General features: G+C 33.1%; 1 protein-coding gene across 4 annotated transcripts; it reads left to right on the top strand.

The window, feature by feature from the left end:
- The first annotated feature begins 2000 nt into the window (after nucleotides 1-2000).
- On the top strand, nucleotides 2001-10420 carry LOC115958393 (protein O-glucosyltransferase 1-like). 4 transcript variants are annotated; one of them, XM_031076809.1, is made up of 6 exons: nucleotides 2001-2542; nucleotides 7506-8071; nucleotides 8266-8458; nucleotides 8552-8616; nucleotides 8698-8923; nucleotides 10035-10420. In XM_031076809.1, exons 1-6 carry the CDS (start codon nucleotides 2405-2407, stop codon nucleotides 10395-10397), a joined length of 1551 nt encoding a protein of 516 aa, XP_030932669.1. In that variant the 5' UTR covers nucleotides 2001-2404; the 3' UTR covers nucleotides 10398-10420. The 4 variants fall into 4 exon arrangements, with proteins under 4 accessions (XP_030932669.1, XP_030932668.1, XP_030932671.1 ...); XM_031076808.1 differs by having other exon boundaries at nucleotides 10032-10420; XM_031076811.1 differs by having other exon boundaries at nucleotides 2002-2542; nucleotides 8713-8923.
- Nucleotides 10421-18969: the final 8549 nt, after the last annotated feature.

Genomic DNA, 18969 nt, shown 5'->3' with positions numbered 1-18969 from the left:
GGAAAATACCTATTTTGTGGCTCCTGCCCAAGCCCTTTTGGGAGGTACGTCCTGTTGGGATGACAGACCACCCAAAAGATGCAAGGTTGAGGGGGGAACCGTTAGGTGCATGCCTTGAGGGAAAGAGAGAGAAAGCATTTACGCCGTGGCAGGTAAGAGTGCTACGATAGACTGACGAATGAAACAAACCTGCATTTGTCTGACAAGGGTGAGTGGTACACAGACGAATCCTTTGGTGGTCGGCAAGTACGTCTAGACCAGACAAAGGCGGTTAAGGGGCAAAGTGGTAAAATCTGGTCACGGCAGGCACTATAAAAGGACCCTTGCTGTGCCCTGTAGGAGGCATCGAAAAACAAAGGGTATTCACAGAGTAAAAGAAAACAAAATAAAAGAAAACAAGAGAAAGAAAAGAAAAAGATAAGAGAGAAAACAAAGGAAAAAAGAAAGATAATACAATAGGCATGCACCAGTAGGTCGATTTCCCTCTCTCCCCCTTCAAATCCTGCTCTCTTCCAAAACATAACAAGGATTCCTTTTGGGCATTAACCATTCAGGTCCGACTCCCTAAAAGTCATTAATCCCCACGGCAAAATCTTTTCCTGGGAGATTATTTGCATTGAGATGAGGTGTTCTCCCCTCTTTGATTTTGCTTCTGCGGACCAAACTTAAACTTGACTTTATGCTCATTCTTGATTAGTTCATATTACTTTCTTTCTCCTTTACTTTCTTTGTAAATGACATTGTTACGACTGTAATTATGTTTTATAAGTAGGGATTACTTGGCCATTTTTCATTAAATAGTCAGAGTACTCTGTTTTGTTATTATTATTATATCTGTCTGCCGTAACTCATCTGAAACAGTTCTGCTTACCGTAATCATACTCCTAGCAGACGAGGCATAGTTTGTGCACAAACTGGCCCAAATTGAGTTATAGTTGGACTGGTCTCAACTCCCTTACTCAGAAACATTCGGGCCCATTACCGCAGGAGGCAACCCAACCCAACGCAATACACAAAAAAGGCCCCTACATAACCTTAGGCTATAACTCTACCCAATATCTTTTTATTGGACATGAATTTTAACAAATTCACTATTGGATTAATTACATTTTCTTCTTATATCATTCATGCTTGCAAAATTTTTAAAATATCAAAGATTAATAAATATGCCATCAATCAAATATTTAAATTTAAATTTTTGGTAGTCTAAAATTATGCATAAAATATAAGTTTATAGATTAAATAATAAATAGCATTTGATCGACATGAAATTTGACATGCATGGTAAGGATATAAAGAACTTACACTTCGACGATTGGATTTTCAAAATATGTAGTTATGTCAATTTTTTTGGGGGAGTTATAGCCAATGCCAAAACCAAGTTTATAGCCAAATTTTTAACAAATGTGGGTTACATGAGACAAATGGAGTGAATCTTTAGGTAAGTAAAGTGCCAACTTTCCAATCATGTACATGCAACGTGAATTCAGTCAAATCACAGGGACATAAACTGTAATCACCCTTTTATCAAATACCCAATGCACCGGCCCTAGTCCAAAATCTTTTGCTAAGAAGCCAATGGGCCGGGGGGATTGGAATTGACCTTCTTACATATTACTACTACTTCAGTCGTAGTCTGTGGTGTTGGGGAGAGCAATTGGCTTGTTAGTTGAAAAGTAAAACAACATTGAATTAGATGCGCAGACAAGCTTGCTAAGGAAGGCTGTTCCTGTCTTTCTGATTTTGTTATTTTAGATTATCCTAGCTCTGCTGATTTATGTAATATTTTGGAATCAGATACTCTGACCTATACTCCTTAAGGCTACCAGCCATAACTCTGCCCTTCGATTAGGGGCAGCTTAAAACCGAAAAAGACTAAACTGCCTGAAGAATAGTCAACTACTTAATGAGCTGTGAGGGATAATTTTGGACTAGCAAGTGATATAAACACATTCAATGGAGAATACTGGACTTGACAATCTTGTCCTCACTTAGGCTTAGGCTCAAAAAGAGTTCTTATATTGATGGAAACTTGCAAGGGGTACTACAAGACATAGCTAGAGAGGAATTTCGCTTTCATACACAAATCACACATAACAAGTGGGTATAAGAAAGAGACTAACAATTGAAGGTTAGTTCTGCGGACTTGCTTTTTTGGATGAAAATTCTCTGGATGCTTCAATAATTTTCATCCCCTGTTTTGTCAACAATAATTTTGGATTAGATTAGATTAGATTAGATCAGACTCTATATGGTGAAGGTAGTAGGCTCGAAAATTAAATTCCGAAAGTCCAGCAGACCAATTATACCAATAGGTAACATCAATAGTCAACAGTTTGGAAGGCAAGGCTCTTGTTTTGCAGGTTTTTAAAGAAGGCCAACAGAAGCCCCATGAAAAGAAATAATGAGAAACAAACTCAATATGTTCTATCACAGTGGAACTTGTTGGCTACCAGTGAAGAAGAAAGTTGCAACAGCTAGCGTGGTCTTCATCTTCTTCCTCCTTGTCAGTGCTTTGGTATTTCTAGGCTGGATTGATATCGTAAGTCTTTATTCTTATATATTCTTTAATCCTTACAGTATTTTGTGATCAGCCATATAGCAAATGAACTTAAACACAGACTACACAGTCGACCTACCATTCTATTTGGGTAACAGAAAAACTTGCAATGGAATTACGAAAAAATCGGTTAAGGCAATCACTTTTGTCTTATCAAGCCTATATTCCCACAAAAGCCTTGAATCCAACCTTCGAATTTAGGAAAATAAATATTTTTTAAAGAAATTAATCTTGAAGTTGGATTTTTTTTTTTCTCAATTTTTTTTTTTTGGCTATGAATTCGTCTACTAAAATTTTAGATTAACTAAAAGTATTCTCGTTTCATGCATGGATTTATTAAAATATATATGTAAATGAAATAAAATATTTTACTAATACTATTGAATTCAGTGCCTAAGTTTTAATATGATAAGACTGATTATTGTTGATACCCATTTTCACGACACATTTTCTACAAGCTTGATTCAACCAAGCCCGACTTCCTTGTGGGCTTAATTCATGTATTATATTTTATTTTATTCTTTTAAACATGGCCCAAGTCTATGCAACTTATTGGGGGAAATTAAGAAAATGTGGTTTAGAGGGTATGGGTCGGTTCCTTTCGAACCTTTTGCATGAGCCTAACTCATACGTGCTACCAAGTGGGCAAGGGACACTCGTAGCACCTCAAGCTCATGGAGGTGGTCTTGTATCCAAAAATTTTCACTCCAAAACAACTTTTATGCTCTGGGTGACTATGACCCAACTTTTCTACTCTACCATTTTTTTGCCTAAAACACAAAGCTGACCCTAAGTGGCTGGCCTTATTTGCTGCAACAACCAAATGCAATCTCCAAGGACCTACTATGTCTAGAAAACATCAGCCCATGAATTCAGGCTACTTTATTTCCCAAATTATGCAAAAGCAAGGCATCCCTCTTACCCAATTAAATCAAATCTGACCATAGCTTCTTTGATTGATACCTTGGGGTTCAAAACCTCTTCTATTGACCAAAAACAATCACTTAGAGCACCCCAAGTTCAGTACAAAAGGCCTCAATCAGATTCAAAAGGAATTAACCACATTCTACCCACATATCTGAAACTTCAGAGCAAAAGTCCATTCAACTAGTCAACAATCTCACAATTTCAAAACTTGAGGGTGGAAATATGAGTATAGGGAAACTTTCCCTCTCTTCCTCACAACCTCTCTCAATTTCCTCTTCTTGCTGATTGTGAGTCGAAGTTTCAGACCTATTGAACCACGTTTTCTCCATAGAGTTGAAACTTGAGAGCAAAAACCCACTGAGCTAGGAAACATTCTCACAATTCTGAACCTTAAGGGTGGAAATATGAGTACGGGGGAATCTTCCCTCTCTTCCTCACAACCTCTCTCAATTTCCTCTTCTCGGTAACTGTGGGTCGAAGTTTCAGACCTGTTATGTTTTTATACTTTTTCTACACTTTTGTTATTAGCATTTTAATTCTCAATTGTCAAAGCACCATTAGCCTTTTGTTCATTATACATTTGGACTTTTGGACTGGATTCTCCACAATAAACACCTCTAAAGAACCCAAGGGGAGATTTTGGCCGTTCTCGCATTTTCAGCCCTTGTCGCAAAAATGTTCCCGACAATTATCAAATAAATAAAAATTTTAATTTTAAAATTTTGAAAATTTTGGTAATAGAGTTATAGTTGGAATAAAATTTCAATCAAGTAGTGCTTTGGAGTACTACAAGTTTTACTACATTGAGCTTACAAACTAATGCTTCATCAATAGCAAAGAGGCATTTTAAATATTCATTTATGAGGTGATTGGAGCCCACTAATTACATTCATTATCACATTAGTTTATAAGTTTTATGTAGTAAAACTTGTCACACCTTTATTATTTTCCATTTCAATTTATTGGATCTTGAAAAAACTCACATTCTTAAATCATGAGATTTACGGGGTATTTCATGGGTAGAGAAAACCATGACTTCTAAAACTCAAATTTTATTATATGAGATATCTAACATATCATGCGTTAGGAAACTTGTTCCCTAATTTTGGTCATCTTCTTGGGGTTCACGCCTATTCAATGGGCTTGCATTCTCTCCTTTTGTTTTGTTTTTTTTTTTTTTAATTTAAATTGTCCATTTCAACTATTTGATTTTAAATACTTCTGTCAAAATCTTTATTTATTTATTATATATTAAATTCCGTTTGGTTGCTCAGGGAAAAAAAAAAAAAAAAAAAAAAAAGAGTCAAAATTTTCCACAAAAATATTTAAAAAAAGAAAAAAAGAAAAGAAAAGAAGAAGAATACATTATTAAGTTATTGATAGTGTTCACGTTTATATCGAGTGAGAACTGATTTGCATGAATTGTAGTAGAATTACGGTTTCTGGGTTGAGTTTTGTGGTAAGACTGTTGTGTTTGGTTACTAAGAAAATGTGGGAAAACGAAAAGAAAGATTGACTCTGAACTGTAAATTGCTCAAAGGGTTTTCTCAATTAATTTACTAGGATAATAGTTAAATGATTAAATATAAATTCATCATTTCCTAAAAACTTTAGTTTTTTGGCCAATTGGGTAATTTATCTGTCATGGTTAGCAAATCTTTTTGCTTCCTTCGTGTGCTATACGTTCTAAATTTCTAATACCTGTTGTTGAGGGTTATTTGTGAGAATCCAAGTAGAAAGAAGAAAAGCCCAATGACAAGGGCAGCAAAAAATTGGCAAGTAGATGGCAAAACCATTAGGTCCAAGCAGTAGGAATAAGGATCACAGGCCCATGAAATAAACGAATGGGCCTTGAAGAGGCAAGTGGGCTTAAAGAAACCCGGAAAGAGAGAAATAGCATACCTATGGGTAGTATATGATGTAGAAAAGTGAGAAAGGGCTGCCGCAGGCCTAAAGTAATGCAAACAAAGAAAGTAAGGGGTTAATAGCAGGCCCATGAACCCTAAGGATGAGAATAAGGTAATTGGGTCAGGGAAGCCCAATGAAGTTAGTAAAAACCCATGGGAATGCAGAGTTAGTAAAAGGGTCATGGAAACCCAAAGAAAGCAAGTGGGCCAAAGATGCCCAAAAGAAAGACAAAAAGGACACAGGAGCCCATAAGTAGGAAAACCAATGGTCATACCAAGCTACTGGAGGAAAGAGTAAACGGCTGGCCTAAAGAGGTCAAGCAGGATTGAGTCATTACAGCAGGAATAACAAAATAATATGGCAGGAAATGAGAGCAATGAAGAAGTGGGTCAAAGAAATATAAGACCCATTATCAAATAAGGCCCAACTCCTAAGAGGAGCGGGAAATCGAAAAGCATCCCACATAAAAGGTCAAAGAAAACGGATGACAGGCTATGCAGGCAACCCTCCAAACTATGATAGACGAATGAGCAGCAAACAAATTTTGGACACATATAGAAGAAAGGCACGCTCAAGGCCCAGGCACCACCAGCCTGTACCCAACCAATATAGGGCATGGTGAGGTCAGGGGTCAGAGGTTCAGAGGGCATGGTTTGGTGGTGGGGAGTGGGGAAAAATATATTTTTGAGGTTCCGGCTCAGGTTCTTTCGGGGAAGTGTCCTGCTATGATGACTTACTACCCAAAAGAAGCAAGCTGAGTTGGAATCACTAGTTGCATGCCATGAGGGATAGGGAGAGAGAAAGAACCCAGATCGTAGCAGAAAATGGTGCCACGGCAAACAAACAAACAAAATACTCTTCTTTGTCTGGTGATGAAGGGGTGGCACACAGACGAACCAGTGGTGGTCGGCTAGTACACCCAAACCAGACAAAGAAGGTTAAGGGCTAAAACAGTAAAATCCAGTCACGGCAAGTACTATAAAAAGAGAGCCTTGCCATGAACAAAATACGGAGTAAGAACGAGAACCATAACTAAGAAATAGGAATTCAAAAAGAGATACCAAGAAATAGAAAAGAAACGAGTGAGAGGGAAAGAAAGAAAACAACCAGAAAGAAAATAAAGTGAGAATTAGAACGGCAGACATGCACCGGTAGATTGATACCCTCTCTCCCTTATGAAATCTTGCTCTCTATTAAAACCAAAAGGGGCCTCTATGCATCAACCATTCAAGTCCGTTTCTCTCAGGGCAGTTAATCTCCACGGTAGGATTTTTCCTAAGAGATTAATTATGTTGAGAAGGAACGTTCTTTCCTCTCTGGTTTTGCTCCTACAGACCAGATTTTAGTCGATTTCTTCATCTTCTGATTAACCATACATATTACTATTTGCTCCCTTTCGTTCTATTCTTTTCCTTCTGTAAAAGTGATTATTATTATTGTGATTGTATTTGGGGATTATTTGGTCATTTCCTACTAAGTAGCCAGAATTTTTTTTTTTTTTTTTTTATTATGTCTGTCTATCACAACTTGTTTGAAACAGCTTTGCCTACCGCAAGCATGTTCTTGGCAAACCAAGCTTAGTTTGCGCACAAGCCGGACCAAATTGAGTTGCAGCTGGACCGGTCCCAACTCCCTTATCCAGAAAACTTGGGCCTAGTGCAGCAGGAAGCAGCCCAACACTACTAGCACAGTCCACCACTTTACACCTGTCAGTTGTCATCTTAGCACTGATTGATTTTTTTTTTTTTTAGATCACTATCAAAACAGTAGGTGAGGGTCATGACTCATGATTTCTATTACTATTTGATAGTTTAGAGGAGAAATGGATTGAACACTGGACTGGACATGTCCGTTAAAAATACCAGAAGATACTAATTATTTAAGTTACAAAACCCATTTTAATACTAATATTTCACATTACAATTGCCTAAAGAAAGAGTTTAGATCAGGAATAATAGCACAACTAATAGTAATCATAATAATAATATATAAATTGTTAGTTCATTAATATTTTTTATATTGTTGATCTCGCTTTAATCATATTCATTGTTACTGCAGTATATAGGATTTTAATAATAAAATTATCGTCATATTTATATGCGCTTTGCAGTCTATATTTTCAGGTACTACTTACAATGACAAACGAATCCAAAGAACAACAGAAAAATCACCAATAGAGCAAGAATTCCCACTGAAATGCACAAAAGGAAACAAAAAACAGACCTGCCCAAAAAACTTCTACCCCACAACAACACACAATCCTGACCGTCCAATATCATCATCATCATCAAACAGAACGTGCCCATCGTACTTTCGTTGGATCCACGAAGATCTACGGCACTGGAAGCACACAGGAATCACGAGAAAAATGGTGGAGCGGGCTCGCAAGACCGCGCATTTCAGGCTTGTGATCGTGAAAGGTAAGGCCTACGTAGAGAAATATAGGGAGTCGATACAGACAAGAGACATGTTCAGCTTGTGGGGCATTTTGCAGCTTCTAAGGTTGTACCCTGGGAGATTGCCTGACTTGGAACTCATGTTTGATTGTGATGATCGACCTGTCGTCCCATCGAACGACTTTCGGGGCCCAAATTCGGGCCCACCTCCATTGTTTCGCTACTGTTCGGATTGGTCGAGTTTGGATATTGTGTTTCCTGATTGGTCTTTTTGGGGCTGGTATGTAAATCAATCGTGCTTACCTTTCGATTGCCATTAGTCGAGTTTGAAATATAATCATCTTCATATCATGGTTTAAATGTTATTTCTTGAACCTAATAGTAATAATATACCAAGTGATAAAGAGAAAGAGATAATTTAAGAGGGCAATTTTTGCGGAGAAATTTTACATAGGTATGACTTAATTTTGTTAGGGCTGAGATCAATATGAAGCCATGGAAAAAAGTGTTGGAGGACATAAAACAAGGCAACACAAGAACCAAATGGAAGGATAGAGTACCCTATGCTTATTGGAGAGGGAATCCAAGTGTGGCTCCTACTAGAAATGACCTTTTGAAGTGCAACGTCTCAGCCAAAGATGACTGGAACACTCACCTATATATACAAGTTAATATACATTCTTCTTGTTTACTCACAGATGTTGATCATTCTCCTACATATATATGTTGCAAAAAAAAAATTGATGCGCTCTAATTTCAGGAATGGGTGCAAGAATCTAAACAAGGTTACAAACGATCAAATTTAGAAGACCAATGCACTCACAGGTAGTTATAAAAACAAAGTCAAAGAACAATTTTATTTCCATTTGAACTATTCTCTTTTATCCTCTTTTTAATTGAGAAAAGTGTGCTTTGTGCCAGATATAAGATTTATATAGAGGGATGGGCATGGTCTGTAAGCGAGAAGTACATTTTAGCATGTGACTCAATGACATTGCTCATAAGGCCTCATTATTATGATTTCTTCATTAGAGGAATGGTGCCATTGGAGCACTACTGGCCCATTAGGGACAATAGCAAGTGCACCTCTCTCAAGTTTGCTGTGGAATGGGGCAACAATCACACGCAAAAGGTCTCTCTCTCTCTCTCTCTCTCTCTCTCATTTCCAAAATGTTTTCACTAAGGGTTGTGCATCCACCATTCCAATGGACCGATCTAACCCAACGATTTGAATTGTTTTACATGGGTTGATAACTTGATTTGTTTTCTTTTTCTTTTTCTGAACTCGAATTGTGTGGGAATCATGTTGACAAAATTTCCAATCTAAGTAACTTACCCAACCTACACTATTAGATTTTATTTTTAAATATAAATATGTAATTTAAAATTGCTCGTTTGATTTATTTTGGATTATGAGACTTAGGCTGAATTTATTACCTTAATTTATTTTGCTATTTTGGGACTTTGTTTGATGACATTGGAATATTAGTCATAAGTATACAAGGTACAATTATTTATTAAATAATGAAGCTTCATAGTTGAATGAAACATTATTTTTTTTATTAGGCTCAACGAAATGGTGCAAACTCAACGACACACAACCCAATTTGAATTCTTGCAAGTTGGTTGGGTTGGTTCTAAATCTATCAATCCTTGGGTTGAGATTTCTCAACTCCAGCAAGTTGGTTAGATTGAAAAATCTATGATGATATATATAAAATCAAAATCATTTGACTTTTGGTTAATCTTATAATATTATGTCAAATTAGCTTTTAAAGCCTAAAATTTTTTTACATTATTGTTCTAATATATATAATTTTTTTGAGGACTAATGTATATTTTTAATAGAATTTTATTTTTATTTCTCTTACTACATTATATTAATATGTAATTTTGTAAACAAACGCAATAAATACCTAATGAAAGAATATAAAGTTTCATAATGAATACAAATTCTCTATACTACTTTTTGTGTTTTAATTTATATTCCATCAAGCACAACTTGTCATGCATTTGTTTGTCTTTCTTTATAAAACAACCAAAGCTAATGTGGGGAAAAAAAAATCAAATACATGACAAGTTATAATTAGTGGAATACAAAAAATGGTACAAAGAATTTGTATACCCCTATTTTTACCTTTTAAGTTTTCAAAAATGCTTTTGCATTTTTCACTAATTTAAATTCATGTTAAGAAAATCATTTATTATATTTTCAACTGTTATGATTTTTGTAAACTTAGCAGGCTCAAGCCATAGGAGAGGCAGCAAGCAACTTCATACAGGAGGATCTAAAGATGGACTACATATATGACTACATGTTTCATTTGTTAAATGAATATGCAAAGCTCTTGAAATTCAAACCATCTATACCTCGAAGAGCAATTGAGCTATGTTTAGAAATGATGGCTTGCCCAGCTAAGGGTACATGGGAGAAATTCATGGTTGAGTCCATGGTTAAGTCTCCCAGTGATTTAACCCCATGCACCTTGCCTCCTCCTTATGATCCTTCGTCACTACAAGGTTTTCTTGAGAGAAAGGATAAATCCATAAAGCAAGTGGAAATGTGGGAAAATAAGTATTGGAAAAATCTAAACAAGAAGCAATAAATGCATTTTTTTGTGTTTCTACTTTCATTAAATGTTAGAATTATTTTAATAAAGAAAAAACAAAAAGTAATAGTATTTGTAATTTATTTCCATGTTAATTATATAGCTTAATTTTTTTACCATAAATGTTCACTCATTAATGATTTATATTTGAGAATTAAAACCTTATTAAACTCACATCTTAATGTTCCTAATTATATATCTCTATGTTTCCTCAAAAATAAAATAAAAAATCTCTATGTTCGTTTTTATGCATTCATGCTTTTTAGAGTATTGGTAGCAGCTCCTACCAAAAAAAAAAAAAGCATATTGGTAGCAGATTATCTAAAAATAGGTAACCAAACACCCAAAAACCATCCACATCAATATACCCATCAACTTACTCATACACATACCCATTTAAGCTACAATGGTGACCTATATTTGGGGATAGGAAATTTGATGTTAGGGAAAAGGAAAGTGGTTACCTAAAATACGAAAAGTAACAAATAGGGAGAAAATTATAGTTAAACTATTAGAATTACTCTAAAGTAGCAAACCAAAATGAATAGTAAAAAAAATTTATGGTAGTGGACATTTAAATGCATGTTTATTTAGGAGTTTATGACCCAATAGTAAATTTTGTAAGTATTTTTTTAAGGGGAATTAGTAAATAATGACTAAATGTAGTTAATGAAGGTTAGAGGAGTCATTTTAATCTTACTCTTGTATGCATCTTTACTTTTACAAAAGATGGCACATGTTATTGTTATAGTATAAGGTTTGGCTCCAAACATATTTAAAGCTTTGGGCTCCAAGCCTCCAACTACTAGTGGAAAAATGTACCATGTCATGTGCAATGCACATGACTCACTTGATTGGCTAGATTAAGTGAGCCATGTGCAATGTACATTGTGGGGGGGATTTTCCCACGCATACTCAGCTCATTGTCCATTTTGGGGAGTCAAGCCCGCACGGATTTGTCCTTGTCCCCGAGTGTGGGAACCTTGGATGGATAGATCTTCGGGCCAAGGGCTTGCCTTATAGCCTTTTACACCGCATCCTTGGAGTCCCACATCGGTTAGAGAAGCACCTCATGCATGCCTTATAAGCCCTTGGAGCAAGGCATGGTGTACCACTAACACATGCTTTTAAATGTGGGGGATTTTCCCGCGCACACTTAGCTCATTGTCCGCTTTGGGGAGCCAAGCCCACACGGATTTGTCCTCATCCTCGAGTGTGGGAACCTTGGATGGACGGATCTTCGGGCCAAGGGCTTGCCTTGTAGCCTTTTACACCGCATTCTTGATATCCAATTTTTATAATATATACTAGTCTATAATAAGTGCAACGCACAAGAAATGTTTAATATAATATAATTTTTTATTTTGTCTAAATATAAAATTTGATAATTATGATAGTCATTATTTAGGATTTATTATAATTGTGGTTGAAAATGGAATTAAATACTCTACAATTAGGAATTTTTTATAACTATATGTTGAATAATATATTTACCATCAAAATAAAATATGATGTGTAAAGTTTCTAATGAAGGATTTAAATATTGAATGAAATATGATGTGCAAAGATTTATGTGGCAAATTATTATCAAATTAATCAAAAATCAAATGTTTTCGATTTTATATAATGAAAAATCAATGAATGCTCCAAGGACATTTGTTAGTGAACTATTTTAGGAAAGTTTTTATGGAAAAATAGAAAAAGTAATTAATGTTTTGATAACCTTTTTAATTTTCCCATAAAAGTGATTAAAAAAAATTTCTAAAATGATTTATTAACAACTACTTTAGGGCATCTGTTAACATGACAATTATATATATATATAATAGATTATAGATAATTAGATGGTAGATTATAGATATTATATTAGATTACTCCATTGTTTTGCTTGAGCACTAAATGTCTTTTATCTTAAAAATTAAAAACAATCAAAGCTTTTAATCACAAGAGACAAAATAGGAATCTTTTTGTAATCCATGATAAAAAGTTCAAGCCAAATGGACGGCTTTACATTTATTGTCACATTAAATAAACAATTTTACATTTATTATCATATTAGTTTATAAGTTTTATACAATAAAACTTATAGTTCATTTTGCATTTTTCCTATTAGAAAGTCTATTGGGCACAAATTTTAGCAAAAATAAAAATAAAAAATAAAATAAAAAGATGAATTTGGACAAAGAAATGATTCTTAATAAACCATTATCACTCTTAAATCAAGAAGATAAAATTCGAGGTGGTTGTTAATGTATATGGTAGGGGAACTTATTTTCATTCAGTTTTCTTGTTTTGGTCACTAAGCAAAAATAATAATAATAAATAAATAAAATAAAAAACATAAAATAAAAATCCACAACCCAACTACTACATATGACTATATTATGAACACATAATTGAAACTAGAAACATATGTTTAAACTTTTAAATTACAAATTAATAACAATATATAGCATAGATTCATGCTATTTAGAAAATGGAAATGCTAACAAATGCCCTTAGGGCAATAGTTAACAATCCATTTGAAGAATGTTTTTATGGGAAAAGAAAAAAAAATTAATATTTTGACAACTTTTTCCATTTCTCATAAAAGTTATGTCAAAACTTTCCTAAAATGGATTATTAACCATTACCCTAAGGGCACCCATTAGCATGGCCCAAAAATGAAAATGCTAATGAATGCCCTTAGGGCAATGGTTAAACGTAAACATAATATTGTTATACTGTTATACAATAATAACTTATATTGATATACATAAACATTAATTGTCAACGTTTCTCCACTTCCCTATGTTTACATCAGTTACCATGCTAATCCTCCTTGACATTTTCAAGATCCATGGACAAAAATATAGCATACTTATCTAACCCAATCACAATCTCACATTAAATAAGTTAGCATGCAGGCATACAATCAAATTTGGCATAACCTTCCATCAGGATGTTATTATAGTCTTGAGAATAAAAATAAAATAAAATAAATGATAAAGTTATAGACTTACTAATTAAAGTTACACAATATACCATTGAATGTGACGAAAAAATGACCCAAGAAAAATGTTAGCTTGTGACATGTTGGAGCCTATAATTGGATTTGATGTAACTATCTTATTGAAATACTCATTCTAACTATCTTCATTCAATCATTAATCATAACAAGGTACAAACCTCCATCAAAACTTATTAAAGTATTGCTAATTGAAGCCGTCAGAGAGATTAGCAAAATAGAAGGCATATACCAAAGACATCAAAGTAATATCTTTACTTTCTTCCAAATGCTCAAAAAAAAAAAAAAAAAAATCACTTTCTCCATCACCACCATATTTTGGAAAAGGTTTAAAAAAAATTAATCAATCAAACCCATTCTATGCACAAAAGACCACACCCCCATATCATTCGGCCAGTCCAAAACCACAAAGTGCTGCCATGGATGATAGATCGAAGCATATTAAAATCTCATTTCTCTCTCCTCCCCTTATTTTGGAATTTAAACATTTAATTGATAACATAAATTAATAATTTAATATGTTAATTATTGATAATTTAAACATTTGATTATACTCAATATTATTGATAACATAATTTGATAATTTTCCTCAAACACAGCATTTAATTTTAGTATGAACTAGATATTTATGAAATGGACATGAAAAAGATTCGCATACACATTATACACACACACACACACATATATATATATATATATATTTATTTATTTATTTATTTCACATGCACTGGACATGATGTTTGCATAACATAATCATAAACATAAATATAAACATTATATATATATATATATATATATATATAGACACACATGTGTGTTTAGAGGGCTTTCTATTTTCGTTTCAATTATTATTTGTTTTTGTGTAATGAGTTTTATGAAGTTATATGTTATAGGTAAATTTGAAAAGAAAAATATTATATTACGATACATTCTAATGAAACCTCTCTCTAATAATACGCACGTGTTCTTTCTTTTCAAAAATAATACTATCAACCAAAAGTTAGGAGTATTTTGTAAAATAATAATATTGTGTGGTCATTTCTCAGTGTCTACGGGAAGAGATGTGTTAGGTTCTAAGGAATTAGGAACTAATGTATTAGAACTTCAATTTGTAATGTTGGCAAACCATGATTAAAATGTTTTAGTCTTGTTTTAGACTTGCTTAAAGTGTGTTTATATGTAAAGTTGAAATCGAGTGTTCTGCAAGATTTACTGTGTAAATCTACCTAGCTCGATCGATCGAAAATTAGACTCAATCGATTGAAGCTTGTGCAAATTGTTTTTTTGCAGAATTTTCCAACTTAGCCCAAGCCCGGTTTGACGTATAGGGTTTTATATTTTTTCTTAAGTACAAAAGGGAAAACCCTAACCACGTTTAGAGGTTGCTCTCTATGTTGTATGTGTGAATCTTTTGTAAGATCTAGAGGTGTTTGCCTTCGCATACACTTAGGGTTTCCAATCTCAAGATTGATGTCGAGAGCTTGGTGATCAATTCAGTTGTAGATTCAAGAGCTTAAAGATATACAAGCGGGAGTGCTTGTGTTTGCTGGGAATCCAAGAAAGAAGTAGTCTGTAGACTCAGAACTGTCACGTAGTCGTGGCAGTAAGTTTCCTACTCGAGGTAGTAATAAGATGTTAGTGGTCTAAGTCGCTATTGTGTAAACTTCAATTCTTTCATAATGGATTCGGTTTACCTTGAGGATAGCTAGGTTAAATCCTCCCCAGGTTTTTTATCGGTTTGGTTTTCCTGAGTTATCATATTGTTACAATGATATAATATATTTGTGTTAACCTAGATTTGATATTTTGACTAAGTAATCACATGGCTAATTAAGTAAGTTAATCTGGTTATGTTTTAAATGGTCTAAAAACAAACAAGATGGGCCTCCATCACTATTTTCATCTTCTCATTTGTTAGCATCTCCCTCCATTGGGTTTGGATTCAAAAGGCAAGTCCCTCGCAAGTAAGTTTGTTTGTATGTTTGTTACTCTTTGCTTATTAACACAATTAATAATATATATATATATATATATATATATAAAATTAAAAAAAAAAAAAAAAAACTCCTTTCTTACACCAGCATTCTTTCAAAATTGATTTGCTTGCTACATATTTTTGAAAGTGATATGAGCATTGAGTGGGGTTTTGTTTCTTCTTTATTATAATTCTGGAGGTGAGGGGCATTGGCGACCATCCATTTTAATTTATTTATTTATTAAATAGGGATGTTTGGGAGCTATTATAAATGTTTTCTTGGTTGGTGACCATCCTTATTCGTCAAAAATTTTGCACAAAAATTAGATTCACTATTTTTTTGCTACACAAAAAATTAGATTCACATTTTTTTTCCAAAAGCCTGTATCGATTCTTGTGGTTATGATCAATGCTAGTTAGGCACACCCTTTTGAGTCATATTTTAAAGTACTCACATCTCAACGTTTAAAATTTAATTATATTTAAATTAAAAATATACTTTTTTTTTCTATTTTAACTTTCCAATTTTTTCTTCTTAAAATAAAAACACATATCCACTTTTTAAAATGTATCCTATATCCCACTTCTTATTTTTTTACTCATTTACAATATTAATTATTAGTTTTCCCCCCTCCCCCTCAAATGCCTAGATTATTTGACTATAAATAAATATTGAATTACCTATTTTACCCTCAAATTAAATTTTCGTTCGCACAACCTCTAATAGGAAATTCAAGTTTTTTTTTTTTTTTTATGGGATTTAAAAAAAAAAAATCATCTATTTAGGGGAGGTCATTATAAAAAATTTTCATTTTAGGGGAGATAAATTTAATAACAAATAATCTTAGAGGAGTTCAATGTAATTTTTATAGAAAAATAATATGACTAGTCTTGTGTGAAAGTTTTTTTTTTTTTTTTTTTTTTTTTCAATATTGGTTAGACTCACTCTTAACTCTTTTTGATAATTCACTCTTAACTCTTAAGTCTAAAGAAAGAGTTAAAAGCCCTCATGATATGATTTTGAGTATGTATTTTTGTTTGTTTTGATTGAAAACTTTTTTGTAAAAATAGTTTTTCATGTTTTCTAGTATTTAGTAACATTAGAAAATATTAGTAAAAAGAAAATTATCTTTGTTTAACGGAAAACTCTTATTAAAAGTATGAATTATTTTTTAGAGATTTTTTTGGCTAAATTTTTTTAAAAAAGAACTTTATTTCACACCACGCTAAATAAAAGAAGTTAAGAGGCAATATGGAAACTATTAAAAACAACTCTATCTCATTTTGAGGTTACTACCAAACATAAGAAAATAAGATAGATTTCTAAAAAATAAATTTTGGAAAATTACTCATTTTAAAAAAAAAAAAACATTAATGTTAAAACAAACAGAGTGTAATAATTCAATCCTTAACATATGTAATATATTTCTTTAATGACCTTCATAATTGAGTGGCATATTGGATTAAACTGTACTACTAAAAGAGGAATTAGCACCATTGTGTAGATTAAACCTTTTGCTTAAAGAAGTTTTTGATTCCGTTTTGCTAAAAGAATTTACCAATAATCACGTGGTGTTCTTTTCTTTTTTTGAGAACAAATGATGTGCTGTTTTAAACTTTTAATCAACGTATAAGCAGTTTGGTATCTTCCTACCTAAATTGTAGTGTGAAATGCAATAAACTTATTCAATTTTAATATAAAGAACTTAATTAGACAAATAATGTCACAAAATCTTATGTAACAAAATATTACGAAACAAATCAAAAGTCAAACATCTTCAATTTTTTATATATTATTATAGATTGGGCAAAACTTAAATACAGTACCTTAAGTTCCCTACTTAAAATTTTGACATCTGTCCAATTTAACATCTCAAGCAAACAGCGTTAAAACTAAAATTTCTTTTTTTTTTTTTTTTCTTTCTTCCTTCTTTTTCCTATACGTACTGCAGACGGCTTCTCTTCCAAACCCAAAACCTTTCTCCCTCATTTTCTTAGTAACCAAACAGGAAAGATCAAAAAATAAAATGAGTTTGAAGAAAAGGAAAATAATCAGAGAAGCTACTTGAAGAAAAGAAAAATAATGGGGAAGAGCTAAAAAAAAGGGTGTCATTCAACAAGAATGTTGCCCCCAGAGTTGGAAATGAGTAACACCAGCAACATTTCTTTCTGTTTTGCTTTTTACTTTTGCCTTTGATTCTTTCTTTGAGTCCGGTTTTCTTGGAAAAACTTTCTCTTGCCCAAAACCTTTCTCTTCCAAACCACCCATGACCCTTCTCTTCAAAACCCAAAACCCCAAAAAAGAAAGAAAAAAAAAATCTCATATCTCTCTCTCTTTCCCTCTTAGTGTGTGTGTGTGTGTTTCCTTTCTTCTTTTCTAATCTATGATTCTTTCTTTCCTGGTCTATGATTCTTTCTTTCTCTCTCTTGGTGTGTGTGTGTATCTGTTTCCTTTCTTCTTTTCTGTTCTATGATTCTTTCTTTCTCTCTCAGTGTGTGTATCTGCTTCCTTTCTTCTTTTCTGATCTATGATCTCTCTCTCTCTCTCTCTCTCTCTCTCTCTCTCTCTCTCTCTCTCTCTCTCTCTCTCTCCAAAATAATGAAAGTGGCTGTGACAATGGCTTTGCTGATGTTAAGAGTGTGGAAGTTTCGAGTATAGCTAAAAAGGGTCCCTTTTTTGGTTTGAAACCCAGTAGATATGGCTTTTATTTTTTGATCTTTCCTATTTGGTTACTGAGAAAATAAGGGAGAAAGGTTTTGGGTTTGGAAGAGAAGCCGTCTGCAGTTGGAAAAAGAAGGAAGAAGGGAAAAAAATGAAATTTTAGTTTTAACACCGTTTGCTTTTGAGATGTTAAATTGTACAAATGTCAAAATTTTAAGTACAGAACCTAAGGTATTGTACTTAAGTTTTGCCCTTATAGATTATGATTATAGACGAGATGATAGATTAAAGATATTATATAAGAATAATGCTAGAAATGTAAACTATTTTACAAAAAAATTTATAAACTGCTGATGTGGTGAGTAATTATTAGTAAATGAAAAAATAATATTAATGATGGGTTTAGATGAAAACTAATAAGAAGTTGATTACATCAACATTTTGTAAAAATATTGTAAAATGGTTTGTGGCTATAGTATTACTCATTATATGATATTAGCCCCCTTTTTTTTTTTTTCTTTTTTGCATGAGCACCAAATGTCTCTCACCTTTTAAAAAAGAAAATAAAAAATCCAAAGCTATTATTCACAAGGGGCAAAATAGGAATCTTGCAATTTCCTTCCATTCCCTTCCATTTTTAGTTAGTTGTGAAACACAACACATGATTTGAATTTTTTTTTTTTTTTTTTTTGGTTAAGAAAACTTCCTAACAACGCACGATATTTATTTTAAATGCTATGTATCTTACATTTAAATAAAAAAGAGAGAAAATTAAAAGATTCGATCAAAAAAGATACTATGCCGTGGTAATTAAGCAATGCATCAAATTCAAGCCAAATGGACAGCCTTGTTAGAAAGTCTAGTGGCCACAGATTTTAGAAGAAAAGTAAAAAAAAAAAAGATGAATTTGGACAAAGAAGTGATT

This window comes from Quercus lobata, chromosome 8 (assembly GCF_001633185.2).
Source record: "Quercus lobata isolate SW786 chromosome 8, ValleyOak3.0 Primary Assembly, whole genome shotgun sequence".
NCBI lineage: Eukaryota > Viridiplantae > Streptophyta > Magnoliopsida > Fagales > Fagaceae > Quercus > Quercus lobata.
This window is presented reverse-complemented; position numbering and strand designations above follow the sequence as displayed.

Bases quoted from the DNA above. Each gene is read 5' to 3' on its own strand.
- LOC115958393 (XM_031076808.1), top strand. From the start codon at position 2,405: ATGAGAAACAAACTCAATATGTTCTATCACAGTGGAACTTGTTGGCTA. The intron at 2,543-7,505 runs GTAAGTCTTTAT...TGCGCTTTGCAG, and splicing joins TTCTAGGCTGGATTGATATC to TCTATATTTTCAGGTACTAC. The intron at 8,072-8,265 runs GTATGTAAATCA...TAATTTTGTTAG, and splicing joins GATTGGTCTTTTTGGGGCTG to GGCTGAGATCAATATGAAGC.